General features: G+C 38.7%; 1 protein-coding gene across 9 annotated transcripts in view; it reads right to left on the minus strand.

Annotated features, from left to right (window-relative positions):
- Dhrs7b (dehydrogenase/reductase 7B) overlaps window positions 1–14,367 on the minus strand; it is a 50,671-nt gene that overhangs the window by 13,859 nt on the left and 22,445 nt on the right. For 5 of the 9 annotated variants that reach the window (XM_026408691.2, XM_026408687.2, XM_077800600.1 and 2 more), the window contains exon 3: window positions 601–779. The exons of 2 other annotated variants lie outside the window; for them this stretch is intronic. In XM_026408691.2, coding sequence (XP_026264476.1) covers window positions 601–779 — 179 coding nt within the window. Of the gene's footprint in view, window positions 1–600; window positions 780–3,606; window positions 3,750–14,367 lie in introns of all 9 variants that reach the window. 2 more of the 9 variants (XM_026408693.2, XM_026408692.2) reach the window with 2 other exon arrangements.

Consider the following 14,367-nt stretch of genomic DNA (forward strand, 5'->3'; position numbering starts at 1 on the left):
CACCAAGGCCATGTACCAAGGTCCATGGTTTTGGCTGAATCTAGGAAAAAATGCATATTTTACTTGTCCCTCGCAGAGGCAAAAATACTTGTTAAATGAGTTGTTCATATCTGAAAATTGGGCAATTTCACATCAAAATCCTTCTTTCATCCAGGCGCGGTGGCACACACCTATAATCCCAGCAGCTTGGGAAGCTGAGGCAGGAGGATCCTGAGTTCAAAGTCAGCCTTAGCAAAACTGAGGTGCCAAGCAACTCAGTGAGACCCCGTCTCCAAATAAAATACAAAACAAGGCTGGGCATGTGGCTCAGAGGCCAAGTGCTCCTGAGATCAATCCTCGATACTTAAAAAAAAAAAAAAAAAAAAAAATCTTCTTTTAATAAGCAGCTGGAGCTTAGGAAGGTTGCCCCTTCAATAGGTCCTGCAGTCATTTGCTTTTGCTTCCCCACTGAGGCAGGGGCTATTTCTCACTGTATATAAGGCCCCACTTTTTCCAACTGGACCAAAGACAGTAACACTGCACTTGCATTCCTGTGGCCCCTGTGTAAACAGCCCTCTCTCAACTGGCTGATTCCCCACCCCAACCATCCCCACGACCTACCTCTGCCCAGCCCAGAGGTGGCGCCTGTTATCACCACCACAGTATTCTGAACGTAGGCCTTTATGCGCATCCGCTGCAGCAGCTGATAGATGCCAAAGATGCCCAGGCAGCCTAACAGCAGGGGCAGGATGGAAGTAGAGGACATCAAGTCCATGACCTTCTCCTTCAGCGGACTCTTCCTGGAAGAACCAAAACCAAATCAACTAGTGAGAAGAGAAGAGAACCCAGAGGATTTGCTGAGGCTTCTCCTATAACATACAAATTCCAGATCTCCCTTCTGCAGACCTCAGCTCTGAGCCCAAGCAAGTGTCTCTCTAGACCCTGCAGGGCACAACAACTATTCAGCATGGTGGCACTTGTTTTCTATCACTCTGCATTGACATGAACAGACAGCAATACCACAGGCCTCAAGATGCCCCCAAGAACAAGCTGAGACTGTCATTCGGCTTAGGATTCAGTGACCTGGTGAGTGCTATAGGACAGGGTGGCATACCAGTACTCACCAATGTGATTCTGCAACCTGTATACTCAGAAAAATGAGAAATTATACCCATCTGATTCAAATGTATGATATGTCAAGATCATTGTACTGTCATGTATAACTAATTAAAACAAAACAAAACAAAACAAAACTCAAGCCAGCAACCTACAACATGAACAAGAGAGAGAAAGCTACACACTGTCCTAGATGTTTCTGGGGTTCTCTGAACACCTGACACAACATCACATGCCAAGTCTTGGTCCCCTGGCCTTGGGGATCAATTTGCCTTGGGCAAACATGGCACAGGGTTAACAGGATCCATCCTCAGTCCACGGCCACCGTCTGTGGGGAGAGTGCACAGCTGCCTTGTCTGTAGTGACAGAATGCACAGTAAATTAAAAATCAGTGCCAACCTTCCCCAGGAAAAGAAGAATGATGATGGTGGAAAAAAATATATCGAAGCAAGCCATTTATTTGAGAATCAGGTTCAGTCTTAGCATAATTTCCCTGACCAGACAAAACTGTTCAAATGAGCACTCCTAACACTTTCCAGAAGATCAAATTCTTAAAGACCTCCCAAGTTTTATTTTGCTCTGCAGTGATGGGCGCCCAGGCTGCTAGGGCTTCCCAACCTCTCAGAAACAGCTTTACCATGATGGCCAAGAATTAGACAATGATCACCCACACTGCCTTGCTGTGAAGTTCCAGGAGCCTTCTCCCATCAAAGGGACTACTATAAAGTAGGAGACAGGAACTGTGTCCTAACTGGCCACATTTCAGATTAAAACTAAATTTTCTATATAATTTATAGCAAAGTTAAAGGAAAACAAGCCTGTTTTCTTTGAAAATTGCATAAGAGGAACTTTAATGTGCTTATAAATTATGTATTTCATATCAGAATGCTTATTAACTGCTAGTTTCAAATATATAGCCAGAGCATGGACTAGGAGGGCAAGACTATAGCGTTACCTTAGATTAGATAGAGGGAAGTGATGGGAGAGGAGGAGAAGAGAGGGAGTGTGGGGATAAGAAACATAGTAGAATGAAACAGACATTATTACTTTATGTATAATGTGATTCTGCAACATGTACACTCTGAAAAATGAGAAATTATATCCCATCTATATATGATATATCAAAGTGCATAACTGCATTCTACTGTCATATATAACTAATTAAGATAAATTTAAAAATTAATAAAAAAAGAAAAAAAATACATCTTATGTTCCAAAGAAGACTAAAACATACATTGAAAACCCTGAGCATTTTAGTGTCAAGTTAGAGTGTCCAGTTCCTTAATGTCAACTTTATATTTTGTATATTATCACAATAATAAAGTACAAGACACGTGTGGTGGCAGAAAAGAAAAAAAAAGAAAAAAAGGGAGTGGGAAAAATTATCTTGCTCATCATTTTCAGCATTGGAGATGGAAAGAAGAGACAGTCTTTCCAGCACCATCGTGAGCCATAGCAGGAAGCAGGGCAAGGACATGTACAGAGAGAAAGGTCAGGAAAAGAAGGAGATACCTCCATAGAAAACAAAGAGCACGCATCATCTAAAAGACAAACTGTCTATGGATGCAGTGTGTGCACCACAGTCATATCCACACTCTTCACTGCCAGAGAAAGGACTCGAGGCATGAATTTGCAATAATGAGCCACATAAACTGATGTGAGGTAGAGCAACTCAGAGATCACATGCTAAGGATGTCTGCTGGTAGTTTCATACATGACAAGATTAGTGAGCTCTGGAAATAGGTTAAAAGAGTTCAAAAGAATGAAAATCCCTTCAAGGGTAAGTATTTCTCAGACCCAAGCAGAGTTCCTGGGTTCTCTGTGACTTTGGATTCAGTTGCTCCCTTATTTCCCATCAAAAGGTCAAGTGCTTTCAGAACCTCAAATCAGAAATGAGACCATCACCCTAAGATCAACTCTGAGCAGAAATGTCATCCTTTATGGATTAGCATACTTTAACTAAAATTCTCCATCGTAATTCACAGATGGAATCTGTTCCTAAAACTCCTTTTGTCTCTCATACAATTAAAAAACACATATAAAACAAAATACAAACAGGCAATTGAAATCAACTCAGAAGCCACAACATAAAAATTAAATAACTACACCTGAGAATCTAAAAATACTTGAAAGTTTTAAAAAGCATCATTTCAGGTCTGCAAGAAGGATAAGTCATAAGACAATTTGTCATGTTACAAGAAAATTAGGCTAAAGGGCAGAGAGTGTTCCAACTGGAAAGCAGGACACTGAAGTCACATGGCAAAGGTGGTTCAGTATCAGCAAAACATTTAGGATCCTGTCCATACAAACCTACACCTACCCTTATGTTTCATAACTGATGACCAATTCTAATCAGCTGGACTACTTAAAGTGACATGTTTATGACCAGTATCTGAAAATATATCTGCAAATTTTATCTGTTTTCACAAAGTAAAAGCAGAGTAAGCTGCTCTTTTCTGAGAAGCAGCAGCCAAAGTTGGCTTCAACTAGAAAGAAAGAACAATATCATACCTCAGATGGCAGCTACTTTGTCAGTGGTGGGCCCCAGCACCAGTGTCTTCTCTGGTCTTTTGACCGTGGGACTGGGAACCAGAAGATACCTTGAAGTCCACAGCACCTCCTTGGAATGCTGGAACAAGCCAGAGATGAGTGGCCTGTGGGTAGTATTTGGAATAGCAGACTGAGGGCCTCTGGTTTAAAGGAGAGTAGGCTGGCATCAGCAGAAACAGAGTTATCAATTCTGGGAAGTGAAACCCTGTTCAAGTGACCTCTGCTCTCCACTAATGCACTGGGCACACACTTCCCAGTAATCCCAGCCAGGAAGGGCAGGAAGAAAGGTGCCAAAGCTCAGCTTCAGCCTCTGCAGGGAAACACAGTGACCACACTGAGGCAGAGCACCATGCAGAGATTGACCATTTATTATAGTCCAAAGTCTTAGTTCTCTGGGGTTTTGTTTGTTTGTTTGTTTGGTTCCAGGGATTGAACCCAAGAGCACTAAACCACTGAGTCACAACCCCAGCTTGTTTTTAGATTTTATTTACAGACAGGGTCTTGATGAATTGCTTAGGACCTTGCTAAATTGCTGAGCCTGGCTTTGAACTCACGATCCTCCTGCCATAGCCTCCTGAGCCACTGGGATTATAGGAATGTGCCACCAAGCCCAGCTCAGTTTTCAGTTTTTTAACCCGGCACTGACTATGTCTACTTACACACATTGACATACAAGTGAATTTAGTGTTTTTGGAAGATGCTGAATGATCTCACCCTCTTTCCTCGAAAACACACAAGAGGAACAGGCCCCTCTGGATAAAGACTGAACAAAGCACTTTCTGTTCGTGGAAAAGTAGAAAAAGCACCAAATTGGCACCAGAACTAAGTTCAAGGCCACCCTACACCTATTTATTATGGGACACACATAAATATATTCTCTAACCATGATTAAGAGTTCTCATGTCAAAATGGATTGTTTCTATGACAAAACACATAGGAAAGCATACTTGGTAGATGTGAACATTCTGAACAACGTGCTGACCCATAAACTGACTGAAAGAAGGCAATTTCCACAGAGGATTTCATGAGTGTTCTAAGCAATGGCAGTCACTTTGGCAGCTTTATGGGCAGTTCACATGTAAACATGGCTAGAAAAAGACCAACTTTATTACTTTGTATCCACACCTAGGATCATCTCAGGTCCTGGTTGTCATTCATGTGTCCACTCAAGTGCCACTGGGTACCAGGCCCTGGGCTAAGACTCGGCTGTAAGGCAATGAACACAGTAGATAAGCTGTCTGACCTCATGGAATTCACAGTCTCAAAAGGCAGACTGACAATAAACAAAGAAACACAAAAATTAAATGATTATAATTGTGATACTGAAAGAAAGCATCATTGTGAAGCAAATGAAGAGTGGTGAGCTATCTAAGGTGAAAGACTTGCCCAGGGATTTCACTCAGAGTCAAAACAATTCAGACCACTGTGCTGAACAAACAGCACTGTTGCTCCTGGCCCAGGACCACTGCCAGTTTGTGAATCCTAGATCTTAGATTGTTACCTTTAAAAATTACATACTGTATAATAGCCAGCCATGGAGGTGTATGCCTGTAATCCCAGCTACTTTGAGAGGATGAAACAGGCAGATGAAAAATTCAAGGTCAGCTCAGGAAATTTAGCAAAACCCTATCCCAAAACAGAATTTTTAAAAGAAATCTGGGGGCATAGCTCAGTGGTGCAGAGTTTGACTAGTCTGTGTGATGTCCTGGGTTCAATCCTCTGTACCACAAAACAAAACACAAACAACAACATGAGCTGGGGGTGTGGCTCAGTGGTAGAGTGCTTGCCTACCATGTGTAAAGCACTGGGATTAATTCGCAGCACCACATAAAAAAATTAAGATTGTGTCCATTTACAACTAAAAATATTTTTAAAAAACAACAACAACAACAACAAAAAAAAAACTAACCCATCAACAAGACAAGGTGCCAGTGTAAATATGAGATCAGGCATCCAGTAGTGTAAAAGAAGCTGCTAGAACCTAAACCAAAATATCTAATAGGAACTATGTATAGGCATCAGTTTCAGAAACTGGAATAAAATACAACTTGTGGTATTTGCGCTCAAGATTGAACACAATTATGCAAAATAGCTGCTGTAATATAGATTCATCTGGCAAACACTTACTAAGCATCTATGGTGTGCTGAATGTTCCAGGCTCTGGAGTGCAGTGAACAAAACAGGGAATAAATGATTGTCCTCAGAGAAATGATGAGCCACTGAGACACAGTAAATCAGATAGAGGAAGTGATGGGAGTTATGAACATTTGCCTAAAAACCTGAAGAAGTGTTTACAGTTGATGGATAAAATTCTGATTAAGTACTTTTAAAATTATGTTCCATTCATTTGAAACAAAATGTTCTTTGTATTTCATTCTTTTCAGTCAGCCAACAAATCTTTATGGAGTACCAACTAAGGATGTGGAGCTAGGGCCCAACGTAGTGGAATAGAGACCCAGACTCTGATGTACAGTGTTTATGAACTATGGCAAGGAAGAGAACAAGCAGTAGAGAAATACTTGATTACTGTGTAGCAAGCGCAACAAAGAGATGAACCAGTGCTATTTTAAGCATTTAGCTAATCTGGTCATTTGTATTGCTTTCCCCTCTACTAAAATTTCCTCTTTATGTTCATAGAGGACATCAGAGTGGGAGAAAGAAGGCACCTCACTATGAAACTTCACAGCAAGAAGACTCAGGGACATTTGTAGCAGAAATAGAAGCACAACAAAAACCAATTTTAGTTTCAGCTGTGTTTTTTAAAGTGACTTACTTCCCTGAAATACAGCAGAGTATCCAGCACATAGACTCAGGAAGCCAAAATCACAGATTTGACCAAACTCAAGGACCAAACATCCTCCCATTGTCCTAACAGTAGTTCAAAGCCATCTCTTTCAAATTTAACTTCACATTTACATTGAACCTACATTTTAAATGATGTCAAGTATGCTCAAGATATATTATGAGCCTTCACTATACACAACAAGTCAAGATTACATATTGGTAAAGCGAACAATTCAACAAGAAGATATAATGATTGTAAGTATTCATATCCCAAATCTTAAAGCAAACATTACTCAATATACAGAGACTGACTGACCACAAATCAATAATAGTAGAGGACTTCATACCACTTTCACTCTCACCAGACAGAAAATCAAAAAGACACATCAGATTTAAACTTTACTATAAATCAACTGGACTTAACAGACATCTTCAAAATATTTTATCCAACAACAACTAAATACACTCATTTTTTCAGCTGCTCATGGAACTTTCTCCCAAACTGATCATATATTAGTTCATAAACCAAGTCTTAAGCAAATACAAAAGAAAAATAATCTCTTGCACCTTTTCAAACTATAATGGAATAAAATTAGAAGTCAACAAGAGAAAACAGAACCTATACAAACACACGAAGACTGAACTAAATGCCCTTCTAAATGATGAGTGGGTTACTGAAGAAATTAGGGTAAAGCTGAAAAATTCTTAGAATCAAATGGAGATGGACACCCAATATACAGAATCTCTAGGATACGAGAAGAAACCCTAAGAGGGAAGTTTACAGCTCTGAGTGCCTGTATTACAGATAGAAACTTCAAATAAACTGATGTTGCATCTTAAGTCATTAGAAAAATAAGAACAGACCAATCCTAAAACTAGTGGAAGAAAATAATAAATAAAATTAAAACTGAAAAAATACAAAGGATCAATGAAAGAGATGGTTCATTGAAAAAATAAATAAGATTGGTAAACTCCTAGTCAAAATAGCCAAAAGAAAGAGAGGAATCCCAAATTCATAAAATTGGAAACAAAAATGGAGATATTATAACAGACACAGTTGAAATCCAGAGGATTAGGAACTGTTTTGAAAATTTATACTCCAATAAATTAGAAAATTTAGAAGAAATAGATAAATTTCTCCAAACATATGATCTATCAAAACTGAATCAAGATAATATAGAAAACCTAAAAGCAATGAGACTGAAGCCTCCCAGGACTAAGAAAAGCCCAGGACCAGATGGAATCACAACTGAATTCTGCCAAATCTTTAAAAAACTAAACTGTTCAATTACTTCATGAAAAACAATTCCAAACTCATTCTATAAAGCCTACTTCATATTTTATCAAAAACAGATAAGGACACACCAAGAAAACAAAACTATAAACCAATATCATTGATGCACATAGATGCAAATATCTTCAATGAAATATTGGCAAACTAAATTCAGCAACACATTAAAAAGATGAGGCACTATGATAAGTTGGTTTCATCCTAGGGATTCAAGGCTGGTTCAAATCAATAAATATAATATGCCACATAAATAGAATCAAGGATAAAAATTGCAAGCCTAGCTCCACAGAATTAGAAAAATACTTTGACAAAATTTCAACACCCTTTCATGATTTAAAAAAGAAAAGAGAAATGATGATGAAGCCAGAGATAGAAGGCACTTATCTATATATGACAAACTCAGAGCCAACATAATACTGAGTGGAAAAAAACTGACAACATTTCCTCTAAAATCAGAAACAAGACCGTGATCTACATTCTCACCACTCCTATCCAATACAGTTCCTGAAACTGTAGCCAGGGCAATTTGGCAAAAGAAATAAAAGGGATACAAGTAGGAAAGAAATAAGTCAAATTATCCTTACATACAGATGATATGATCCTATACTTAGAAGACCCTAAAGCTTCTACCCAAAGCCTTCTAGAGCTGATAACAAACTCAGCAAAATAGCAAGATACAAGAGCAACATTTAAAAAAAAATAATAATGCTTTTCTATACATCAATAATGAATCTGCTGAGAAAAAGATTCAGGAAAATAATCCCATCAAAATAACATCAAAAAGAGTGATGCCTTTGGGGCATATATTTTGTGAGTTGAGCTTGGTCTCTCTCTGCTTCTTGGTGGTCATGTCCTAAACTGCTCTTCTCCTTCGTGCCTTCTCCCAGGATGTTCTGCCTCACTGTTGGCCCCACTGCAAAGAGAGTTGGCCATCTATGGACTGTGATCTTCGAAACTGTGAGCGTCAAATAAAATTTTCTTCCACTAAATTGTTTTTGTCAGGTCTTTTGGTCATAGCAGCATAAAAGCTGGCAAAAACATCTCCTAACAGAGCACTGACACCCAGAATATATATAAACAGCTAAAAAATTCAACATTATAAAAAATAATAAAAGGGCAAATGAACTAAACAGACAAGTCTAAAAAGAAGTACAAATGGATAAAAAGTATAAGGAAAAATGGTCAACATCTTCAGCCATCAGGCAGATGCAGATCTCTACACTGAGATCCCATCTTACTCCAGCTAGAATGACAACCATCAAGAATATAAATAAAAGCTCTTTGCTTTTTCTTGGCCATTGCAATGCGTGCACTTGATTCAGGCCTTCCTCATGCCTCCTCACAAGACTTTCAGGATCAAGTGATTCCTGACCAAGAAACAAAAGCAAAATCATCCCATTCCCTGATGGATTTGAATAAAAGCTGATAATGAAACCGGACACAACTCCTAGTGGAGCCATTGGAAGAAAACCAAGCTGAGTCTTGAAGTTACACATGAAATGGAACACCTATTTATGTTATATCAAGATTATGATCATCTGGTCTCATCAAGCTGAAAATGTCACTATCTGGACAACTGAAAATACTTGACTGGGAATGTGATTTGTCTTTAGCTAAGATGATGTAGTAACTGATTTTGGTTGATTCGGTAATAAATATGTGAAACTTTTTTTTTAAAAAATCATACAATTAACAATAAATGCTGGCAAGAGTATGGAAGGGAAAGGATCTCTTAGGCATTCTTGGTGGGAATGTAAACTAGTAAAACCACAATGGAAATCAGTATAGAGGAGCCTCAGAAAGCTAAAAATAGAACTACCATATGATCCAGCCATAGCACTCCTTGGTATTTATCCAAAAGAATTAAAGTCAGCATACTTAAGAGATACATGCATATCCATGTTTACTGCAGCATTTTACAACAGCCAAGTTATAGAATCAGATTAAGTGGCCATCAACAGATGGATGAATAAAAAAATATATGGTACATATACACAACATCCAGATATATAGAATTTATGTCATTTTGGGGAAAACAGATTAAATTAGAGATCAAAACATTCAGCAAAATAAGCCAAACTCAGAAAAGTACTGTATATTGTTCCTCCTATGTGGCATCTAACAGGGCAAAAAAGGGATACCATGAAAGTAGAAGGGTGACCAGTGGGGACGAGGAAAGGGATTGCAGGAAGGGGAAAGGGACTGCGGGGAAGGAATAAGGGAAGTGGGGACAGGACTGGGCAGAGAGACTGATTATACTGTGGCTTTGCTTATTATGGTACTGGAGATTGAACCCAGGAGCTCTCTACCACTGAGCTACATCACAGCCCTTTTTATTTTGAGACAGGGTCTTGCTAAGTTCCCAAGCAGGTCTTGAACTTGCGATCCTCCTCCCTCCAACTCCTAAGTAGCTGGGAGTACATACGAGCCAATGTGTCCAGCTCAATTTGTTTTTACAAATGTGCAAATATGTCACAATGAAACCCATCATTCTGTGTAACTGGGATGTATCAATTATTTTTTTAAACAAGGCACCAATTTTGTTTCTTACAATTCAGTGTTTTTTCCACTAAATATTTCTTTGAGTCTCGCTTGCTTTCTGCCTAAAATCAAGATGCTACCTGCCATTTTCTATAAATACATTAGGGGAGAGAATGATAATATCAAATGGTTGGTATAGTAAACTGTCTTTGGTTCAAACATCAATAATCAGTCAAAAAAAGGCACTAGGTGAGTGGCTTTGGACAAGTTAACATAAGGTTTAGCCAGTTTGTTCATTTGCAAAATATGTCTAAGATTTGTCTTTGTAGAGGATTTCAGAGAAGATAAAATGAGTACATGTATGTCAAGACACCTTCTATATGTTGTAGATAAATGATAGCGATTATCACTTCAATTTATGGGTTAGCTATTTAGAGGGGTGATAGGTAATATGAGAAATGATGAAGAGAAGGAACAAAAAGTTTTGATAAACTAATCATCCTTACTGTGCCCAGCACTAATGGATACCCAAATTAACTAGTTTAAATTTCTTTACCTCTCATATCCACCAAATGGATAATGAAGTTACCTTTTTCATTCCCCTTCTTGTTACTGAAATGCTTCTATATAGCATAACATTCTACCACATATAACAAAGCAAAAAATGTAGGACATAAAGGTTTTGTTTTTTAACAAATCTTTAGGAGTTATCATGTGAGAAATTCAGGGCTGGGGGTATAACTCAATGGTAGAGTAAGTTGTCTCACATGCACAAAGCCCTCGGTTCAATTCCTGCCACTGCAAAAATAAATGAATAGGGCAGAGGCTATGGCTCAGTGGCAGAGCGCTTGCCTAGCATGTGTGAGGCACTGGGTTCCATCCATAGCACAATATTTTAAAAAATAAATAAATAAAAAATAAAGGCATACAGTCCATCTACGACTATTAAAAAAAACTTTTAAAATAAAACATTTTTTAAAAAAAATTAAATACATTTATATACTAACTTTTTAAAATTCTACTAGGATAGTCGGGTTCTTCACCTCTTCTCAGTGTAAGTTCCTTTGAAAATCTGGTTATTGCTAGGTCTCTGCTAAAATGCTAGTATAAAATACAAAATTACAGAAATATTTTAGGAGATCCAACTACCCATGAGGCCCATCTGTGATCCTCAAGATAAACTCTTCACAGGAAAATCCTTCTGCAATGCAAATATTCACCATTTAAACCTGGGTGAATTAGCAAACCTGGTTTTTCATAAATCTGGATTCTTTAAACCAAGGCAGTTCAGTACTACAAATGAAATGTAAATCAGGATAGTTCCTACATGAAAGAGCAATGGATATTAAGTCAAAATACTGTCACCATTTACTTCCTCTGCATGACAATGGAAATCATTCACTTTGGATCCCAGTTTCCTCACCTATAAAATAGTGCAATAGGGGCTGGAGATGTGGCTCAGCGGTAGCGCGCTCGCCTGGCATGCGTGCGGCCCGGGTTCGATCCTCAGCACCACATACCAACAAAGATGTTGTGTCCGCCGAGAACTAAAAAATAAATATTAAAATTTCTCTCTCTCTGTCTCTCCTCTCTCACTCTCTCTTTAAAAAAAAAAAAAGAAAAATAGTGCAATAATCCTCATGCTCTCCGTCACAAGGCAGTTATCAAAGGAGAGACCGACAGCAGTCCTGATACACCAGGAACACATTATGTACTGAGTAGGGTCCAATGAGTTACTTATCCTACAGCTGCTAGAAGCATCCTCTGCTGCTACATGTCAGCTTCATATGAGTGCTTCTCAACTGAAGATATAAATTGAGATCAAGAGAAAACTCATAATTGTTTGGTGCTGCCTGCCAGAGCTCCTCAAACTCTTTATTCACATGTGGTCTGTCTCTAGAGGCTTAAGAAAAGTTGTTTGATTTATCTGTTACCTGTGCTAGGTACAAGGTGAATGCTGAATAAGTGTTTGTTGAATGAATGATGAATAGGTGAAATACACATGTGAAGGGATCAAAATGAACACCTTTACCACCTGAGACTCCCTCATTGCCTCTCATCTCCTAGTTCTCAGCAACTGGTATTTGAGGACCTCATTACTATCTCAGAGTCAGCAGCCAGCACAATTGGACACAGTGGAGGTATACACATAGGTATATGAGAATTACTACTCAAATGTCATAGTTTATAAATCTCTGGGTTAAGATTTCAGAAAAAAACTCATCCCCTCTAAAGACCTAGCAAGAAAAGTCCCCAACAGGAAGAGAGACTGTACTCCTCTCAATGCTTTTATATATTATAGAATGCTACAAGATCCATTCTCACAGTCCATGATTTCCTTCAAACATATGACAATTCCTCAAAACAGAAACACATAAAGTATACCTATAATGCTGGCAATGTGGGCAGGAGGATTACAAATTCAAGGCCAGCAAGGGCAACTTAGCAAGAGCCTGTCTCCAAAACAAGGGGCTTTTTTTGAGGGGGGAGGCGGGTAGGAGCTGGGGATGTAACTCAGCAAAAGAGTGCCCCTGGGTTTAATCCCCAGTACAACATCCAAAAAATACTCTTTTTGCCTATTGTGTGGCTTTTTCTAATATACTGACAACTTTAACTGTGTGAGATATTACACAGATATCTAAGTCATTCTAAAAACAATTTTTGGCTTGTTATCATACCTGACTATTGTGGGAAGAAAAAAACCTTAATAACAATTAATTACTAACATGTTTTAGTGTCTGCAATATGCCAGACACTGGGCCATGTTGTATTTCATACCCATGATCTCATTTCAGCCACAAAGCAATTCTATGAAGTATAACAGATATCAAGAAAAGTACCTAAATTCCCAGAGCTAGCAAATGGCAGAATAAGATGTGAACACAAGTCCACATTCTTAACTCTTAAGTGCATCAAATATGGGATCATGTAAAAACAATAATTCCTTAGCAGGCTCCTTGAACAGGATGGATTCTAATACTGTCTAGGCAATTAACAAATCCCTAAAGTCAGTTCTAATCACACATACACAAAAAAATGCTTCTATGCAATGAATGACTATAAACAAGCTAGTTGGGGCTGGGGTTGTGGCTCAGTGGTAAAGCGCTTACCTAACATGAGTGAGGCACTGGGTTCGATCCTCAGCATCATATAAAAAAAATAAACAAATAAAGGTATTGTGTCCATCTACAACTAAAACAAAATAAATAAATAAATAAATAAATAAATAAATAAATAAACAAGCTAGTTGTTCAACAGGAACTCAATAATTTCCTTGATTCAGTTTAGCTAACATTTTAAAACAATCTGGATATGATGTCATATTAACAGAGAATTTTTAAGCAAAAGTAGTTTCCTTATATAGTATCCAATTTAACAACTGCTGAGTACTGCTCACATAAGTGGGGAAAATTTATATTACCCTGTAAAACTCAGTGTTCCCAGTACAAACACAACCTTACTTAATAAAACAGAGTTAAGTACAGAAGCAAGTTCCAACCACTGACAAGCTGTTCAATAAATCTAGCTGCCATCAGCAGACCTATCATTCCACTTAGTGGCCAAGACTCAGGTTTACCGTGAACTTCAGGGCATTGGAGGAAATCCAGAGAAATTTGTGTACTACCCACCTTGGCTGGTAGCAAGATGCTTCTAATCAATTTTTGTGCCATTCAATCTCTCTCTCTCTCTCTTTTTTTTTATATCGGGGATTAAACTCAGGGAACTCAACCACTGAGCCACATCCCCAGTCCTATTTTTGCATTTTATTTAGAGACAGAATCTCACTGAGTTGCTAAGGCTGGCTTTGAACTCGACCCTCCTGTATCAGCCTCCTGAGCTGCTGGGGTTACAGGTGTGTGCTACCGTGCTCAGCTCAATCTCACTTTTCACCCCCAGATTTATAGCATTCCAGAATATATTAAATTCATTTCTGCAATAAAATGGTAATAGTGTGCACACACCCTGCCGCAGACACTGCTGTCTCTGATACCACTGCTACTACCCAGAGGTCACCTGGAGGTCTTCTTTTTTGGGTGCTGCTGCCACCACAGTAACAGCAGTCACTGCTGCCTGATTCAGCTGTCGCCAGCACCGCTGCTGTCTCCCCCACCCCCACCTGGGTGACACTGCCCTCACAGTGTCAGTTGCAGCCACCACTGACACTG

This window comes from Urocitellus parryii, chromosome 7 (assembly GCF_045843805.1).
Source record: "Urocitellus parryii isolate mUroPar1 chromosome 7, mUroPar1.hap1, whole genome shotgun sequence".
Lineage (NCBI taxonomy): Eukaryota > Metazoa > Chordata > Mammalia > Rodentia > Sciuridae > Urocitellus > Urocitellus parryii.